The sequence below is a fragment of the Arvicola amphibius genome, chromosome 10 (genome assembly GCF_903992535.2).
Source record: "Arvicola amphibius chromosome 10, mArvAmp1.2, whole genome shotgun sequence".
In the NCBI taxonomy this organism is placed as follows: Eukaryota; Metazoa; Chordata; class Mammalia; order Rodentia; family Cricetidae; genus Arvicola; species Arvicola amphibius.
Genome location: NC_052056.1, coordinates 104,529,327 through 104,546,672, shown reverse-complemented (window position 1 = coordinate 104,546,672; position 17,346 = coordinate 104,529,327). Strand labels below are relative to the sequence as shown.

General features: G+C 38.9%; 1 protein-coding gene across 5 annotated transcripts in view; it reads left to right on the top strand.

Moving 5' to 3' along the window:
- Positions 1 to 396: 396 nt before the first annotated feature.
- Positions 397 to 17,346, top strand: part of LOC119825569 (cytochrome P450 3A11-like) — a 794,398-nt gene continuing 777,448 nt past the window's right edge. For all 5 annotated transcript variants that reach the window (XM_038346521.2, XM_038346523.2, XM_038346527.2 and 2 more), the window contains exons 1-4: positions 397 to 470; positions 1,162 to 1,455; positions 2,429 to 2,522; positions 4,704 to 4,756. In XM_038346521.2, coding sequence (XP_038202449.1) covers positions 412 to 470; positions 1,162 to 1,455; positions 2,429 to 2,522; positions 4,704 to 4,756 — 500 coding nt within the window. In that variant the 5' untranslated portion in view covers positions 397 to 411. The remainder of the gene's footprint in view (positions 471 to 1,161; positions 1,456 to 2,428; positions 2,523 to 4,703; positions 4,757 to 17,346) is intronic.

Here is a 17,346-nt window from a genome sequence, read left to right as displayed (position 1 = left end):
TCATGGGTTTGAGAAATGGATGCTATCAATTAATGTGGGCAAAGTACTTAGAACAGTAAACTTTAGATATCATTGTCTGATGTAAGCTTTGTTGGCATAGGGTGTACATGAGTGCATGTATTTGTGCTTGAGTGATCTTCAACCTAGACACTCTTTACTCCAGTTGAGAAAATAATGTAATCTTTAGACCAAAAAGCCACAATGGGTGGATGAATTCTCTATAATCCTTCTTTCTTAGTGCTCCATCTTACAATCAGGAGCTCTTGGAGCCTGATTGAGCTGGAGGACTTGGGAGATCCTGAGTGATAAATAGGACCAGAGTAATGAGAAAGAACTGGGTGTCAGAAACTTCTCCAGGAAGTATGAAGCCTTAGGCCCATTTCCAGCTATCTGCCCTGCTCATCACAGGACATGGCCAGAGTGCTTGGAATCCATGCCAGCAGTCATCACCTGGTCAGTGTGTCAGACAGGTATATGCTTTAACCCATGTACATGGTTTTTCTCTACAGGTAAAATAATGGAGTACATGGTTTTGGTGCTATTTTAATTTTTTATATTATTTGTCCTTTCTTTGTGTGTCTGACTGTGCCATGACATGCAGGATGGGGAGGTCAGAAGACATCCTGCAGGCAATGATTCTCTATTCCCACCATGTGGGTACCAGGGTCAACCTCAGGTCATCAGGTTTTGGCAGCAAGCAACTTTACCAGCCAAGTCATCTCAAAGTATTACCAATGCTGCCTCAACTTAGTTATTTGGGATTTTTTTCCTCTGCTAAAGGGGATTGAATCTAGGACATCATGCATGCTGCTCATGTGCTCTACTGAGCTACATCACCAGTAGTATTTGTGTTGTTTACATCCACAGAATGGAATTATATAGAGAACATGTAGATAAAATAGTGTATACTAAAATATACATGTAAACACAAGTAAAAATACTGTATATACTGCATATAATACTATATATTTAAAAATTTGGAGACATTCTGTAAAGATCTGTACACAGATAGAACAATTTTGGCTTTATTTCATGTACTTTTTGAAATAAGCCAGCCTTGGTGAAAGGGCATTTCATGTCAATAAATTTTCTTGAATTTTTGATTAAAAAAAAACCTTTGGCCTTCATGAAATGACAACATTGTGTATTGATTACACACAGAATGTTAATGCACAGAAGGTCAAAACAGGCTGTGATGAACTTCATGATCTGTCCAGGAGACCAAAGTCCCGGCCATGCACAGACGTGGACCACATCTTCCCAGAGTATAAACACCCCAGGCTGGGCACACTTCAGCACCATTGGTGGGAGGGAAGCCCTGCAAAGGGTAACACACAGCTGGAGGGAGAACACAGAGGGGAACATTGCTGACAGACAAGCAACGATGGACCTGACTTCAATTCTCTCACTGGAAACCTGGGTCCTCCTGGTAATCAGCCTGGTGCTCCTATACCGGTGAGTAACCACCAAAGTTCCTCTTCCACCATGTCCTCGGGTTGGGGTCGTATTCAGACCTGTATTCTAGTATTGAGTGCAAAGTCAAAGGTGACATAGAAAGCAGGGGCTGGAGAGATGGTTCAGTGGTTAACAGCACTGATTGCTCTTCTAGACGACACAGGCTAGAATCCTGCTATCCACATGTGGCTCACATCATCTGTAACTACAGTCCCAGGAGACCTAATGCCTTCCACAGGCACCAGAATCCAATTATAAAATGTGATAACAGAAGCTAAAATTAACTCCTGTAAAAAAAACTTTGAAATTGCATGTTTTTATTTATTGGGAATAGAGGCAGCACGTGAGACAGCTGTGTGTGTGTCTCTGTGTGTGTGTGTGTGTCTGTGTGTGTGTGAGTAGGTTACAGAAAACATTGGGGAGTCTTTTTCTTCTCCTGTTATGGCGATCCTGTGGGTCAGACTAAGGTTGCCAAACTTGGAAGTCAGTCCCTTAACCTGTGCAGTCATCTTGAAGGCTTGAGAAGAAATAATTGTGTTCATTTTGCATTTTTATTTTTTGGCAGAAAGAGGGATCAAAGCAGAACCTACATCTGCTATGCAAGCACTCTACTGCTGTACTATGGCCCCAGTAATACTAACTATTAAAGTTCATATTTATGCTATGCAGATCTGCTGGGCACACATACACACTTTCAATTCTCTCTTGCTGAGGTGAGGGGTTTTTCTAATAAGATTTACTCTGGTATGAATGAGCTGATTGACTTTCAGGTTACACCTAGAGCCACCAGAACTCAGCAGGAACATACACAAACCATGAGCTGCCATGCACACTGGACCCCTCACCCTGCCCCTAAGTTCTGGGAACTGAAGGGACAGCCAAGTTGTTGGTATGCTTCATGCTTTGTTTTTGGTCATGTTTATCTCCTCTCTGCTGTATGTGTGGTCACAAGGTTTTCTGTTTCTCTCTCTAGTTATGGGACCCGTAACCATGATGTTTTTAAGAAGCAGGGAATTCCTGGGCCCAAACCTCTGCCATTTTTAGGAACTCTGCTGAATTACTATGAGGTGAGTGTTGATTCCTGATGGCCAAAAATGATTTAGTTCTGTTAAATGCTCCTTGATAGGAAACAATAGTGTGATTTCAGGCCCTCATACTGTGTGTTCTCATGATACTAGAGAATGTCCAGTGGTTCTTTAGGGCTCTACTGCCAACTTGAAACTATCAAATGTGTATGTGTGTGTGTATGTGTGTGTGTTTATAGTGTGTATGTATGTATTTACATGTGCATGAGTGTCCATATGTGTGCAGCTCCATATGCATGGATATTTGTGTGCATGTAGAGGCCAGAGGTTGGTATTGGGTAACTACTTGATTGCTCTTCACTTTATACTTTGAGACAGGGTCTCTCACAAACCCAGTTCTCTGTGACTTGACTAGTTTAGCTGGCCATCTTGCTCCAGGGATCCCTTGTCTTGGCCTCGTGCAACTGAAGATACTGGAGGACTTTAACCCCTGGTTGTCATTTATGCAGATATTGGGGATTCAAACTCTGGCTTTTATGATGTGCCCTTCCCACTGAACCATTTCCACAGCCCCCATTGTTAACTTCCCCCATACTTATTAATTTTGGGGTGAGTGTGTATGTAAAACAGCGTGCATTTGTAGGTCAAGGGAGAACTTGTGGGAGTCAGTTTTCTCTTTCCACCATCTGAGACCTAGGGATGAATCCCAGGTTGTCAGGGTTGGTGGCAAGTGCCTTCCCATCGGAGCCATCTCACTGGCCCTGACGTCAGTTTATTGAGCCTCAAGTTTGCCTTTGGTGAAATGCACAGATTTCCAGCCCATTTAATCTCGATATTCAGGGCTCAGACTTTGTGAGCAATATAAGAAGTTTATTTCTTACCCAGGACAGGTTCCAGGAAGGCACTTCTGTATTTAAATGAAGAAAATATTGAGGGGGTTTCCAGCTTCTAGTACATCAGCCTGCATGAACTAAATTAAATTCTCTTTGTATCTAACTCATGGGCAACTTTTTCTCCATTTGCTGCATATTTCTGATGCATCAGGTTGTCAGAGGCCTAAATTAACACCTTTGGGGGACAATTCATTTACTTGGGTTCTCTGAGTAATTATTGAACCCTTGAAACAACTTCTATAGATCTAGACTCAGTATTTACTCTTTATGGCATGGTGGTGGTTCTTGAGTATTAGAGTATTTTGCTTTTGTCTCTTTCTGTAAGAACTAGGGTCCAGGTTAGTGATTGTTTCTTTTAGAAAGAAGATTTTATACATATCCATGTAGGTTTATGCACATAAGTGCAGTACATACAGAGGCCAAAAGAGGGCACTAGATTCCCCGGTGCCAGAGTAACAGATGGTTGTTAGGTGTTGGGTGTTGATCCTGTGAACAGGAACTCTCAGGAAGATCAGCAAGTGCTCTGCTGAGTCACATCTCCAGCCCTAAAGACAGGTTGTATATTCTGTTTTGGTTTGTGGTGCTGAGAATGGGATCCAGGGCTTTAGACATGCCAGCAAGTGCTCTAACACTGACATGGACCTACAGCTGCTTCTCTTCCTTTAAAGGCAGCAGCCTGCGCATGAGTGTGAGCAGCAAGTGTGTAACCAGGATGATAGCTGTCAGTTACCTCACATACTGGACTACACAATGTGCTTTGTATTTTCATTGAAAGATATTAAAGGCAAAACCACTGGGAAAAGGAAGATCAAGAAATAACTGAAGTTAGAAACTTGAATAATAAGCATGTCATGTGCCACATTTTAGTCTAGGTGGGTAATTTGTGATAAAACTGGTTTGACACCTGGCCTCTGGTCAATCCACAACAGACATTCCCAAGCTCATGTCCGGGGGGTGCGTGGCAAAGCTTACACTGCCATCAGCTCAGATTAACTTCCTAGAGGTTCTATGATTTGATTGCACATTCTTCAAAACAATTTCATTATTACCATTATTATTAATATTATTGTTGTGTGTATCTGCTGAGTGCACATGTGTATGTCTATGGCTGTGCATGCAGAGTCCACAGGAAGGTGTCAGGTGTCCTGCACTGTCACTCTGCCTTCTCCCACTGAGTCATCTTGTTGGTGCCACTAAAAGTTACTGAAGAACTTTTCTCTGTCAGAAACAATAAACTTTATTTTATGGGATTTGAGTATTTGGTTCCCTGGCTATAGAAGGGTCGATACATACAGGACAATAATGGATTTCATGCTATTTCTCCTTCCAGGGTGTATGGAAATTTGATGCTAAGTGCTATAAAACGTATGGAAAAATGTGGGGGTGAGTATTCCAGAAAGTCCCATAGAGTTGACTCTTTTTAGGGGAATGCACTCTACTTGTGCAGGACAACGCCAGCCCAAAATTGCAGTAATGGTCTCTCTGTTGTAAAGGTGATACCATGTGTCATCAAGTGTGTAGTGTGAATCGGCGGGGCTGTGTCCCGCCACCCGGCTAGCTTTGCCCAAAATAATTACACGGAAACTGTATTCTTTTAAAACACTGCCTGGCCCATAGTTTCAGCCTCTCATTGGTTAACTCTCACATCTTCCTTTAACCCATATTTAGTAATCTGGGTAGCACCACGAGGTGTGGCTTACCAGGAGAGATCTTAACCTGCGTCCATCTCGGAGAGGAGCAGCATGGAGACTCCTATGGCGACTGCCTGAAGCGTCTCCCTCACTCTACTTCCTTGTTCCCACAATTCTGTTCTGTCTACTCCACCTACCTAATTTTCTCTTAAAGGGCCAAGGCAGTTTTCTTTATTAATAATGAAAGTAACACATAAACACTCCTCCATCATTTCCCCTTTTTCTGTTTAAACAAAAAAGAAAGGCTTTAACTTTAACATAGTAAAATTACATATAACAAAACAGTTATCAAGCAAGAATTACAGTTACAATATTTATATCTATTTTATCTTTTATCATAACTAAGGAAAACTATAACTACCTATTTATTCTTCAACTCCATCAAAGACTCCAGAAGGATATAATGCTACCTAAGTAAACAAGAAATAAGTAACTTATAAAACTCTAGAAATGACAGAGACAACTCGCTGCCTGGACAGTCACCCAAAGTTCCTCTGTACCGTTGGGGCATCCATCTTCAGCCTTTAGGCCCATAGTGTCCAGCAGACTTTTTCATGAAGCAGGAAATTCCAAAGACAGTTCAGTCACTTTCTGCTGTGTCCTGCAGAACGTCTCGCAGACTCTTTCATGAATCAGGAACCCCGAAAGACCATCTCACCTTTAGGCAAGTTCAGCAGTCCTCTTTCTGTGGGTTCCTTGTGTCCAGTTTATGCAACAGTCCAGGCAAGAGCATTTTCTTGCCCAAATGGCTAACAAACTCCATAAGTAGCCTCTTCGATGCCCATCTTCCTCTCGAAGTAGATTGGTGCTGCCAGGAGCAGACGTGTCTCATTGTCATGAAAAACCCTAAGTTATTAAAACATTAAATGCCATATTCTGCAGTCTTTGAAAGATATGAAGAATGTCTATCTAACTGAAATATGTCTCTACATATCTAGAAAATCTAATAACATGACTATAAGCTTAACTATTATCAATGATTATCCATTAACAACCTATATTTCCTAATTATACATTACAATTTTTAAAATGAACTGCAATCACAATAGCTTAATCAAGATCAGAAATACATATACATATAACAAAATTGACCTTAAAATCTATACCAATGCAAATTCATATCTATATCATCTCCCCCTTTAAATGTAAAAGAACATTTATAAGCAATATTTGGGAAAATGGGCGCAGTTTTTTCTCTCCAAACTGCTTCCTGCTGAATGGGGGCACTGTTATTTAGGTCTTTCATGGTATAACCTGTCTGCTAGGTTCATCCCAGTCGGCAGTTGAGCGAAGTAATTTTTTGAGGGTGTTCACAGCAACCTTTCAGGAGGGCGTGGTCTATCATACCATATTGGGATAGAAGCAATCCACAGAGTCTCGTCCTCTGTGAAAACAAAAGAAGAAACTCTTTTCCAAAGCATCATGTTCTTAGATCCAAATCCTGAAGTCATACCGTTAAGATGTCCATTCTGGTCTAGCCTGGCAGCCCATATAATGAAATGTCTCTCTGTACTTAGCTCCTTTACAGTCAAAAAAATCAAAGAAAACACAACAAAATACATAATCCAGACTCTCTGTGAATTTTCCATTTTTACGTGGCTTATTTTCACTCTATCACTTTACTTTGTTCTGTCTCTTTAAAGACTTTACCCCTTTTTTAAGGCATTAACTTTATTCTCTATATATTTATTTTTTTCTCTCTCTCAAGCCTACGTACAGTCATCCAACATTGTGACCCATATGGGGGTCTTATATGTCTGAATCTGTCCTATTGTGAATCTGTAATTTTTTACTATCCAGGAGCATTTCTTAAAATGTTAAGCACTTCTTAAAAACTTAAGTTGCGCCACTTATAGGTAATACGGTACTGCCTGTTTCCAGCCAAGTCTAAACCTTAACTGCGCTGTTATCATGGTAATTACGATAGATCCTGCCTGAGCTCAGTACAGTTCAGCATGGCGGAGCAGAGCCAAAACTGCTACTGCCTCAGTCATTTGGTGCCCCTGAGCTGCACAAAGTTCCAGGTGCACAGCAGTCCACATTGGAGCTGCACTCAGCAGTTTAATTTTGATACTGAGCGTGCAGCACAGAAACTCTCTTAATCCAAGTCACAGCCGAATCTGAAGCGCAGAGCACCGAGTCTGAAAACATCTCTCTCTCTATGGCGGCAGGAATCCGCAAATGCTGTCCCGCTCGCCTAAGCTTGATTCTGCCATCTGCCCAGGTGCAGGCAGGGAGCAGTGAGCCATTGGCATGGTCTCAGAGTACTTTCTTTCCGATCCCAAGCGGGCAAGGTTTTTAAGTGGATTTAGTCACCACGTTGGGTGCCAATCTGTAGTGTGAAGCGGCGGGGCTGCATCCCGCCACCCGGCTAGCTTTGCCCAAAATAATTACACGGAAACTGTATTCTTTTAAAACACTGCCTGGCCCATAGTTTCAGCCTCTCATTGGTTAACTCTCACATCTTCCTTTAACCCATATTTAGTAATCTGGGTAGCACCACGAGGTGTGGCTTACCAGGAGAGATCTTAACCTGCGTCCATCTCGGAGAGGAGCAGCATGGAGACTCCTATGGCGACTGCCTGAAGCGTCTCCCTCACTCTACTTCCTTGTTCCCACAATTCTGTTCTGTCTACTCCACCTACCTAATTTTCTCTTAAAGGGCCAAGGCAGTTTTCTTTATTAATAATGAAAGTAACACATAAACACTCCTCCATCATAAGTGCCATAGTTTACAAAACTAATTTTCTTGAGAACATTATATATTGTGTCTTTTGAATAGCTTTGATGTTCCATGGACTCTGGACTTCGTGGTTTTGTTATTTTGTTGTGTTACATTTTTCAGACAGGGTTCTCTGTGTAACAGTCCTGGCTGTCCTGGAAGTCACTCTGTAGACCGAACTGATCTCAAACTCACAGAGATCCACCTGCCTCTGGCTCCTGAGTTCTGGAATTACAGGCATGCACCATCACCATCTGCTGCTAAGACTTTTGATAGAAGTGTATATCATTGTGCCCTGTCTTGTTGAACTGACTTTGGAGATTCAATGTATTTAAAAACCAAAGTGTTCTTCCTGAGATCTATATCCTTAATGGTTCTGTAAAGTGGCTGAACCAGCTGCAGGAACTGTTCCCTTCACTGATGCTGGAGTTAGATTAGGGCTTTGGAGTAAGTATTGTCATTATGCTGTAAGACAGAAACAAGTGGGAGGAGACTCTGGCTCTTCCTACCACTTCATCTCTTTTCATCCATCCTTAACACAGGGTCTGCTGAGTTGTCAGAGCCCATAAAGACTATGTCATTAAATGCCAACAGCATGCTTTGCTGTCTATCCAATGTCCCCGTGTGAATGTCTCCTTGCAATTATTATTGCTTGTCAGCACTTGATGGTGTTTTCTAATTTTCACTGACCTAATATCTTATTTATTTATCCTTTTATTGTTGTTTATTTATTTATTTGCTTGGGACAGGATCTCCTTAAGTAGCTCTGGCTGTCTAGGACCTTGATATGTAGACCATCTTTGCCTTGAACACAGAGATATGACTGTTGCTGCCTTTCAAATGCTGGAACTAAAGGCATGTGCCATCATGCCTTGCCCTAATATCATTTTATATGAAATATTATTCTTACATTTTTATTAGTTTTATGCATCTGTGTGTATAGAAGTGGATTTAACTGGACTGCCTTACAGAACCTTAAGTGAGCAAGAGGGTATTTAAGGAGTGTGAACAATTTACCAATGCTTAACCACTGACCTAGACTTCTTGCTCTCCCCAGCAACTACTTTCTTTTTTTTTTTTATACTTGTTCATTTATCACAGAGGGACATTTATCACATGTGCTTCATGACACACATATAAAGTCAGATGACAACTTGTGGCAATCAGTTCTCTCACTCCACCTTGTCCCAGGGACTGAGCTGATGTTCATTGGGCCATTTTGCTTTCCCATCCCAGGAACTAGCTGTGTGTAAATCCTCAGACAGGCTCAGGACCTTGAGACTCCTGTTGGAATGTTGACAGTCAAATCACCCTTGGGGATTATGGAGATATTCCCAGTTGCAGTGAGTTCCAGAGGTCTGAAAACAGGACTTGGCAGCTCTCCTTCCCACTGACTTGGCTCTAATGTTCTTTCTGAGCTTCAGAGAAGCTATGTAAGGCGCCGCATATAAATTCTGCATGTTCACTTATCTTTTCAGCTCAGTGTTTCAAAACCATGGCCTGGTTTCTATTTATAATACATTTAATTACATATATGTTCTTGTGTGCATGTGTCTGCACATGACTGCTGATGACCATGGAGATCTGAGCATTGGATCCCCCTGGAGCTGGAGATACACTTGGTTGTGAGCCATCCAGCATGGGCACTAGGAACCAAACTCGGGTTGTCTGCAAGAATGTGTGCTCTTAACTAAGGTGCCATCTCTCCAACCCCTTGCAATATTTTCAATATGCAAAAATCAAAGAAAGTGTTAGAAGCAACTCTCATGTACACACATCTAGACTTAAAATTTCGTTTGTTATTTCTAACTGTGATGTCTTTAGGAACTGTTGTCAGGTGTTTGTATTGTTCGCGACAGTCAAATGAGGAGAGTCACTCTAGAGTTTAATTTTAGGCTCTCTGGAACTAAGAGGAACAGTTTCTGTGAACTGAACCTCAAACCTCTGTTAAAAGCATCTTTATTGATTCTAGACAAAGATTGTGTTTGAAATACAATTCCTCATGTCAAAGTCCTTTTGATCTATTTTATATGTTCTCAGAAAGAAATCATCACATGCCTGCAACTTTACTTCTTATGGTGTATTGTTTGCAGTACCTAATAATTCAAGATCTTCAAGCATGTCTGAATATTCTTATGACTAAAGTCATGCAATGAATGGAAAACCCTTCAGAAAAACATCTATAAATCATAGAAATCAATCACTGTTCTCTATTATGATTTCTTCAAGGTCTAGGTACCTTGAACAAGTAAATATTACATTCTGCCATTACCCTACATATAGTGAGAAACATCTTTTCCATTCTAATGCTTACCTGATGTTTACTGGATTCACACTACATTTCCCTCCTTTGTTCAACCTATTTTAATTACATTGAATATTATACAGTCATGCAGTGAAGATAGTCTTTCCTCTATCATTTGTCTCATAAGCTTTTTTCATTGATTTTTATTGAGCTCTACATTTTTCTCTGCTTCCCTTCCTCTCAACTCCCCATGATCCCAGTTTACTCAGGAGATCTTGTCTTTTTCTACTTCCCATGTAGATAAGATTCATGTTTGTCTCTCTTAGGGTTCTCATTGTTGTCTAGGTTTTCTGGGATTGTGATTTTTAGGCTGGTTTTCTTTGATTTATGTTTTAAAAACCACTTATGAGTGAGTAAGTATGATAATTGTCTTTCTGGGTCTGGGTTACCGCACTCAAAATGATGTTTTCTAGCTCCATCCATTTGTCTGCAAATTTCAAGATGTCGTTATTTTTTTTTCTGCTGTGTACTACTCCATGTGTAAATGTACCACATTTTCCTTATCCATTCTTAGGCTGAGTGGTATTTAGGTTGTTTCCAGGTTCTGGCTATGACAAACAATGCTGTTATGAACATTGTTGAGCACATGTCCTTGTGGCACGATTGAGCATCCTTTGGATATATACCCAAAAGTATCCCACAGTCTTGTGCTTATAAGCCAGAATACATTTTAAAGCCAGTAGAATTTTATACCAAAACAAATCAAACAATCATTAGAATAAGAAATCTATTAAAATAATGCATAGGATTGAGTAAAGCTAGGAATCTGCAATGCTTTCCATGACGTTCATTCCAGATACATCATTTAACTCGATTAAATAAGTTTCCTTCATTTCTTGTAAATCAAATCATTTAAGAAGAACTAGGGTGACACAACAATCACATTTTAACCATCTCCCAATCTTACTTGCTTTCATTAAACCTTAAGTAATACAATAAGATGTAATATTCTCACTATATTTTAATTTAATTTGCTCCCTCAAAGTCTCTAACTGATCTCCCATTAGAATTACAACTTGTTGACAGGTGGTGATGGTCCATGCCTTTAAATCCCAGCACACAGTAGGCAGAGGCAAGTGATCTCTGTGAGTTCAAGGCCAACCTGGTCTACAAGAGCAAGTTCCAGAACAGGCTCCAAAGCTACAGAGAAACCCTGTTTTGAAAAACTGGGGAAAAAAAAAGAATTACAACTTTTCTCAAATGATCTATTTCATTGACTACCTTACTATCTATTCTATTTTGCTGAGTCCAAAGTTCTGCAGCATGTTTATGACAGACTTTAATTAATTCAGCAGTCTGAATTACCTTATAAAGGGCTAGTCCAGGAATGACAACAGTTACAGCCAATACAATAATTTCCATACCACTGCAACCATCAATCCCATCATCCTATGAGTTCTTAATATTCTTTCAGAGAGTTTCTGTACTGGAATCATCATAGGTGAGCTTGCAATGGTATCAACAACTCATTAATATCCAAACCATTGGCCTTGCTCTAAAAATATAGCCTTTTGGAAGTGACATCTAATGATATTTCCTTTAAAGTGTGATTAGAGCTTCCAGGAACTATTTGTCAAGGGTTATGTGCTATCCCTGTATTGTGTTTTAGTTATAATGTACACAAGATGTTTTACTTTACCTGCTTATGTTTAATTTGCATTGATTTGCCCATTATAGCCATTGTTTCTAATTAAGGTGTAATTACAGAATCAGCCTTTTCAGAACATAGACAGATACCCATTGAAATCCTGAGTATGTATCAATAGTATGATGTATATATTTTATATTTTACAAATTCTGTTAAGTGAAATATATACATTTTCCAAATTGTATTTCTTTGAATATCCTTAGGATTACTTCTTACAGGTAAAGGAATTGAACTATACCAAGAACAATTAGGATTTTTTATACTTTCTATAGCTTATCACCAGGTAATGGATTTTTTTTACTTCAAGCCTTTACTATTAACTTTATAATTTCTATGAAATTCTGAAGCTTATAAAATATTTTCTATTAATATTTTATCAATTTCTTCATTTCCTTTTGCTAACAGCCCAGTCAATCCTGTATAATACCAAATAGGGGTGATAAAGAATGGATAATTACCATCCTGAATTGCTGGTTGCAGTTGTATAAAAAACAAAGTTTATTCTGAATAATCATGAACAAGTTGAGCACTTGTTATATATAATACAACTCCTTTTGCATATTGAAAATCAGGAATTATATTAAGAGATTGACCCATTAAAATCTAATAAAATCATTAGAAAAGCATATAATACTGCTTTTTTGACAGAAGCATATAGACTTAGGAATACTTTATTATTTTGTGATGTATAACCAATCATTCCTAATTTATTTGCATCAGTATAAAATGTAAGAGCTCCAGAAATAGATGTGTTCTTTTTACTAAATGGGGAAGAATCCATTTAGGTCTTTTCGTAAATTGAAGTTGTTTGCTTTGGGAGCATGTGTTGCTGATTTCACCTAAATAATTGCTACAGGCACTGTCAGTCATCATTAATTACTCATCATTGCATAATTTCAATATTTGTATAAGATTCTACAATCTCAGCTGAATCCATTTCTGACAATTGACGAGATCTAATTATTCCTTTTACATTTAATTCAGAAACCTCTTCTATGGAGATTTTTAACTTTTCATTCTGATTATGGGCTAAAAAGATACATTCTAAAATATTATCTTCTCTTGGCATAATGAGTCCAGTACAGGAATGAGTAGAAGATAAAATTAATAAAATATATTCAATGTGTGAGATCTAATTGATCCATGTAGATACTTTGCAATTTCTGTTCTACTTGGGCCAACTCCTTTTCTGCTTCAGTTATTAAATGTCTGGGACTGTTAAAATCTAAATCACTTTTATTAGAGATAAACTACTTAATTCTTGAGTAGTCAGTCTAATTGTAGGGTACAACCAATTAATATCTCTCAATAATTGTTTTTAAAATAATTAAGCATATGTTATTCATTTCTTCTCATCTTATTTTTGTGGCTCGATTCTCTACTTAATTTAAACCTAAATAATTAAGAGAGCCTCCTATTAGAATATTTTCAGAATTAATTTCCAATACCCATTGAAGGAAAACCTGCTGCACCTCAGCAAACACCTTTTTAAGGATATTGATATCAGAGGTAGCTATTAAGACATTATCCATGTAATGATGCTGTTTTTACACTAAATCTCAATCTTATAATTTTACCAACAAATACTCAAAAGTCAGGTTCTTGGGTGAAAACCTGCTAGCCCAAAAAGGCAGTTGACCATTCTCCTTAACTGGAGTCTCAGAAAGGGAACATTGCTTTCTCTGTCCCAAAACAAAAAGGACCACCAAAATGCAAGTTCCCCCCTTACTATTTCCTGTGCATTTATCTATTGGCCAGACTCATATAACTCTCTGTGACTACTTCCTGCCAACTAGCTGTTGGTTTTGATTCTTGACCAATGGTTGATTTTATTTAATAGAATACCTGGGTTCACACTGTGATCAATGATCCTTCAACAGAATGATAAAGAATGGATTAAGTAAATTGTTTATGAACTACTTCTAGTGGTTCATTTACAAAATATTGACATAAAGTTGGACTATTTAACATTCCCTAGGGATGTATTTTTCATTTATACCTTTTTTGTCTTTATTTTGTTTTTTGAGTGTTTTTTGTGGGCTTTTGTTTTTGTTTTTGTTTGTTTGTTTGTTTTTGAAGACAGGGTTTCTATGTGGCTTTGGAGCCTGTTCTGAAACTAGCTCTTGCAGACCAGGCTGGCCTCAAACTCACAGAGATCTGCCTACCTCTACCTCCCAAGTGCTGGGATTAAAGGTGTGCACCACCACCTCCCAACTCCATTTGTATCATTTTTACAGGCTGAGCATTGTTATAAGTAGAAACTGTAAAAGCATATTTTCTCTATCTAGTTGCTGCAAGTGAATAGCAAAAAAAGCCATCCTTTAAATTAAAAACTATTATAACACAAGCTTTGGCAATAAAGAAATTAATGGAATACTAGACTGTAAAGGACCCATGGGTTGAATTACTTGGTTTACAGTTTTTTAAATAAGCCATCACCACAATTTTTAAGATTTATTTTATTACAAATAGAGGAGAATGCCAAGGATTTGTAGATTTTTCAAGTGTTTAGCATCTGATTATTTTGTCCTAGTTGCTCAAGTGCCTGTAATTTTTTTTTTAAATTACGGGCCACTGCTCCACCCATACAGGCTTATTAGTGAACAATTTTAAAGGCAGAGCAGTTGGGATTCCAGCATTGGTCCCTAATCCAAATTGGGTAGCCAGTTTCTGCCTTGTCTGGGCAATCTAAATAACCTATGTTTTTAATGACAACTTTTTCATTACCCGTTTTAGGAATGTATCTCATTTCTAACATCATTTTATGAGTGAGTGCTGAACTTGTAGGAATATTAATGTGAGCTGTATAACCCAGAGTGGGGAAAATCATTTCGAGGAACATGCGGAATTTGTGTATGAACATTCTCTTTGTCCTTTTTAAAAAGTCAATATAAAAGCATTAAAAACAATCTCTATCTGATTTTAAGAGTTAATGTAAGGCAACACCCATGGAATATTTCTTTTAAATCTTAAAAAGAGGATCCTTTTTATAGATCCCAAGAAACATGTTAAATTGGCCAAGTATTAACAGGGTGAAACAATTAACCTGTATTTTATTTAGTGGAAAAATAATTTTTGTAGGCTCTTTTTCATTAGGATATTATTTCCATGAGCTTAGCCTTCACAGCCATATTAGTTAATACCATAAAAATCTGCCCTGCTTCAGGTACTACATTTTATAGAATTTAAACAAGAGCCTCTGGAAAGCAACATAAAAAGCAGAATCAAATACCCACTAGTGATAAATAGACAAGATTATACCCAGTAATATACTTCAAAATTATGAATTTTTGTTTAGGTCATTTATTATGAAAATTTAACATTCATTTAAGCATTAATTAGATGATCAAGAGAAGAGAACAGCTTCCATATAATGAATGATTATACATCTGGAAATGTAAAGAGCTTTGGCTTAGTACTTCATGCCCTGATTACAGTTGTTTTCTGTACTAAAAGTGGGCTTGCTTCAATTTTTTCTCCCATGAAGGGATTATTGATAATGAGTTATTCCCACTATCAAGAGAAAAACATTTCCCATGAAGGAACATTTTAAAATGAGTTATTCCCTCTCCAAGGGAAAACCATTTAAACTAAAATTAAACAAACAAGAAAATTCTAAGTTCTGAGCCAACTATGCTACCTCCAGCTGCAGCAGAGGAGCCCACCCATCATTCTCTGGAATTTAAGTGTTGCCTCTCTGCACTTGCTGGCCCTTTCAGAAAGCACTGACAGGCATCACCCAGCCAGAGAGTTCTGGGTTCCAGCAGACATGAATTCCTTTTTCTATTGAATGTGGCCTTTGCCCTTCCTCTATTTCCACAGGGAAAAGAATTTTCTCTCCCTTCATTATTCATCTCCTGAGCCTTCCTATTTGTAAGCCTTGATTATATATGTTCCCTTCTACAGGGAAAAGCCTTTTATCTTGATTAAACACTTCCCTATTTTGCTGGGAGAATTTCTTTTCAAGTTTCTTCTCCTTTTCTCTTTTCTCCTGGGAAGATTTCTCTTTTAATTTCTCTTAATCTTTGTCTCTGGAGTTTGTCTATTTGCATGTTTGATTTTTGCAACTGTGCAACTAGTGTTTCAACCTTTAGCATCTCTAAGATTGTATCATCTGAAGAAGGAAGAAAAGATGAGTATCTGTTATTTTTATTTTTATTTTCTTTATATTATTTAATTTTAAAAAATCATTTTTACACTGCAACCCCAGTTCTCCCTCTATTTCCTTCTCCCACCTCCCCAGATTCCCCTATGTGAGCCCCCATCCACTCCTCAGAGGAGAAAATCCTCCCTTAGGGAGTCAACAAAGTCTGGGATACCAAGTTGAGACAGGACCAAGTCCCTCCCCGCTGAGTCTTCCTGGGAAAGATAATCCACCATTGGTAATGGGTTCCAAAAATCAAGTTCATAAACCCAGGGAAAGTCCTCGTCCCACTGCAAGGGAACCCCCAAACAGAACTAGCCACACAACTGTCACCCACATTCAGGTGGCCTAGTTTGGTCCCATGAAGGTTCCCCAGATGTCATCCCAGAGTCAGTGAACTACTGCTAGCACAAGTTGGCTGTCTCTGTGGTTTTCCCAATGATAATCTTGACCATCCTTGCTCATGTTATCTCTTCTCCTTCTTATCAACTGACCTCCAGGAACTCAGCCCAGTGCTTGGCTGTGGATCACTGCATCTCCTTCCATCAGATACTGGATGTAGTTTCTATGATGGGCTTTGGGGGGGGGTTACCAATCTGATTACAGGGCAAGGCCAGTTCAGGCATTTTTGCCACTATTGCTAGGAGTCTTACTTGGGGTCATCCTTGTGTATTCCTAGGAGTTTCCCTAGCAACAGGCTTTTCCCTAAAATATTGGCTCCCTCTATCACAATATCTCTTTCATTGCTCTCCCTCTCTGTCCCTCCCCCAACTTGGCCATCTCGATACCTCATGTTCCCATCCTCCATCCCTCCCTTATATCCCCTCTCAGTTCACCCATTAGATCATCACTATTTCCCCTTCCTGGTGTCCTCCACGTTGTCCCTCTTTGAGTCCTCCTTTTCACCTAGCTTCCCTGAGCTGAGGAATGTAACCTATTTATCCTTTGCTTTGACTAATATCCACTTATAAGTGACTACATATCATGTATGTCTTTCTGGGTCTGGGTTAACTAACTCAGGATGGTTTTTTCTAGTTCATCTATGTGTCTGCAATTTCAAAATGTCATTGTGTTTTTTTACTGCTGAGTAGTCCTTCATTGTGTAAATGTACCACATTTTCTTTATCCACTCTTCAGTTGAGGGGTGTCTAGGGTGCTTCCAGGTTCTGGCTATTATAAATAATGCTGTTATGAACATAGTGGAGATAATGCCCTTATGGTATGATTGTGCATCCATTGGGTGTATGACCAAGAGTGGTATGGTTAGATCTTGAGGTAGGTTGATTCTCAGTTTTCTGAGAAACAGCCATACTGATTTCAAAAGTGGCTGCATGACTTTGCATTCCACCAGCAGTGGAGGAGTGTTCCACTTACTTACATCCTCTCCAGTATAAGCTGTCAACAGTATTTTTGATCTTAGCTATTTTGACAGGGGTAAAATGGTATCTCAGAGTTATTTTGAT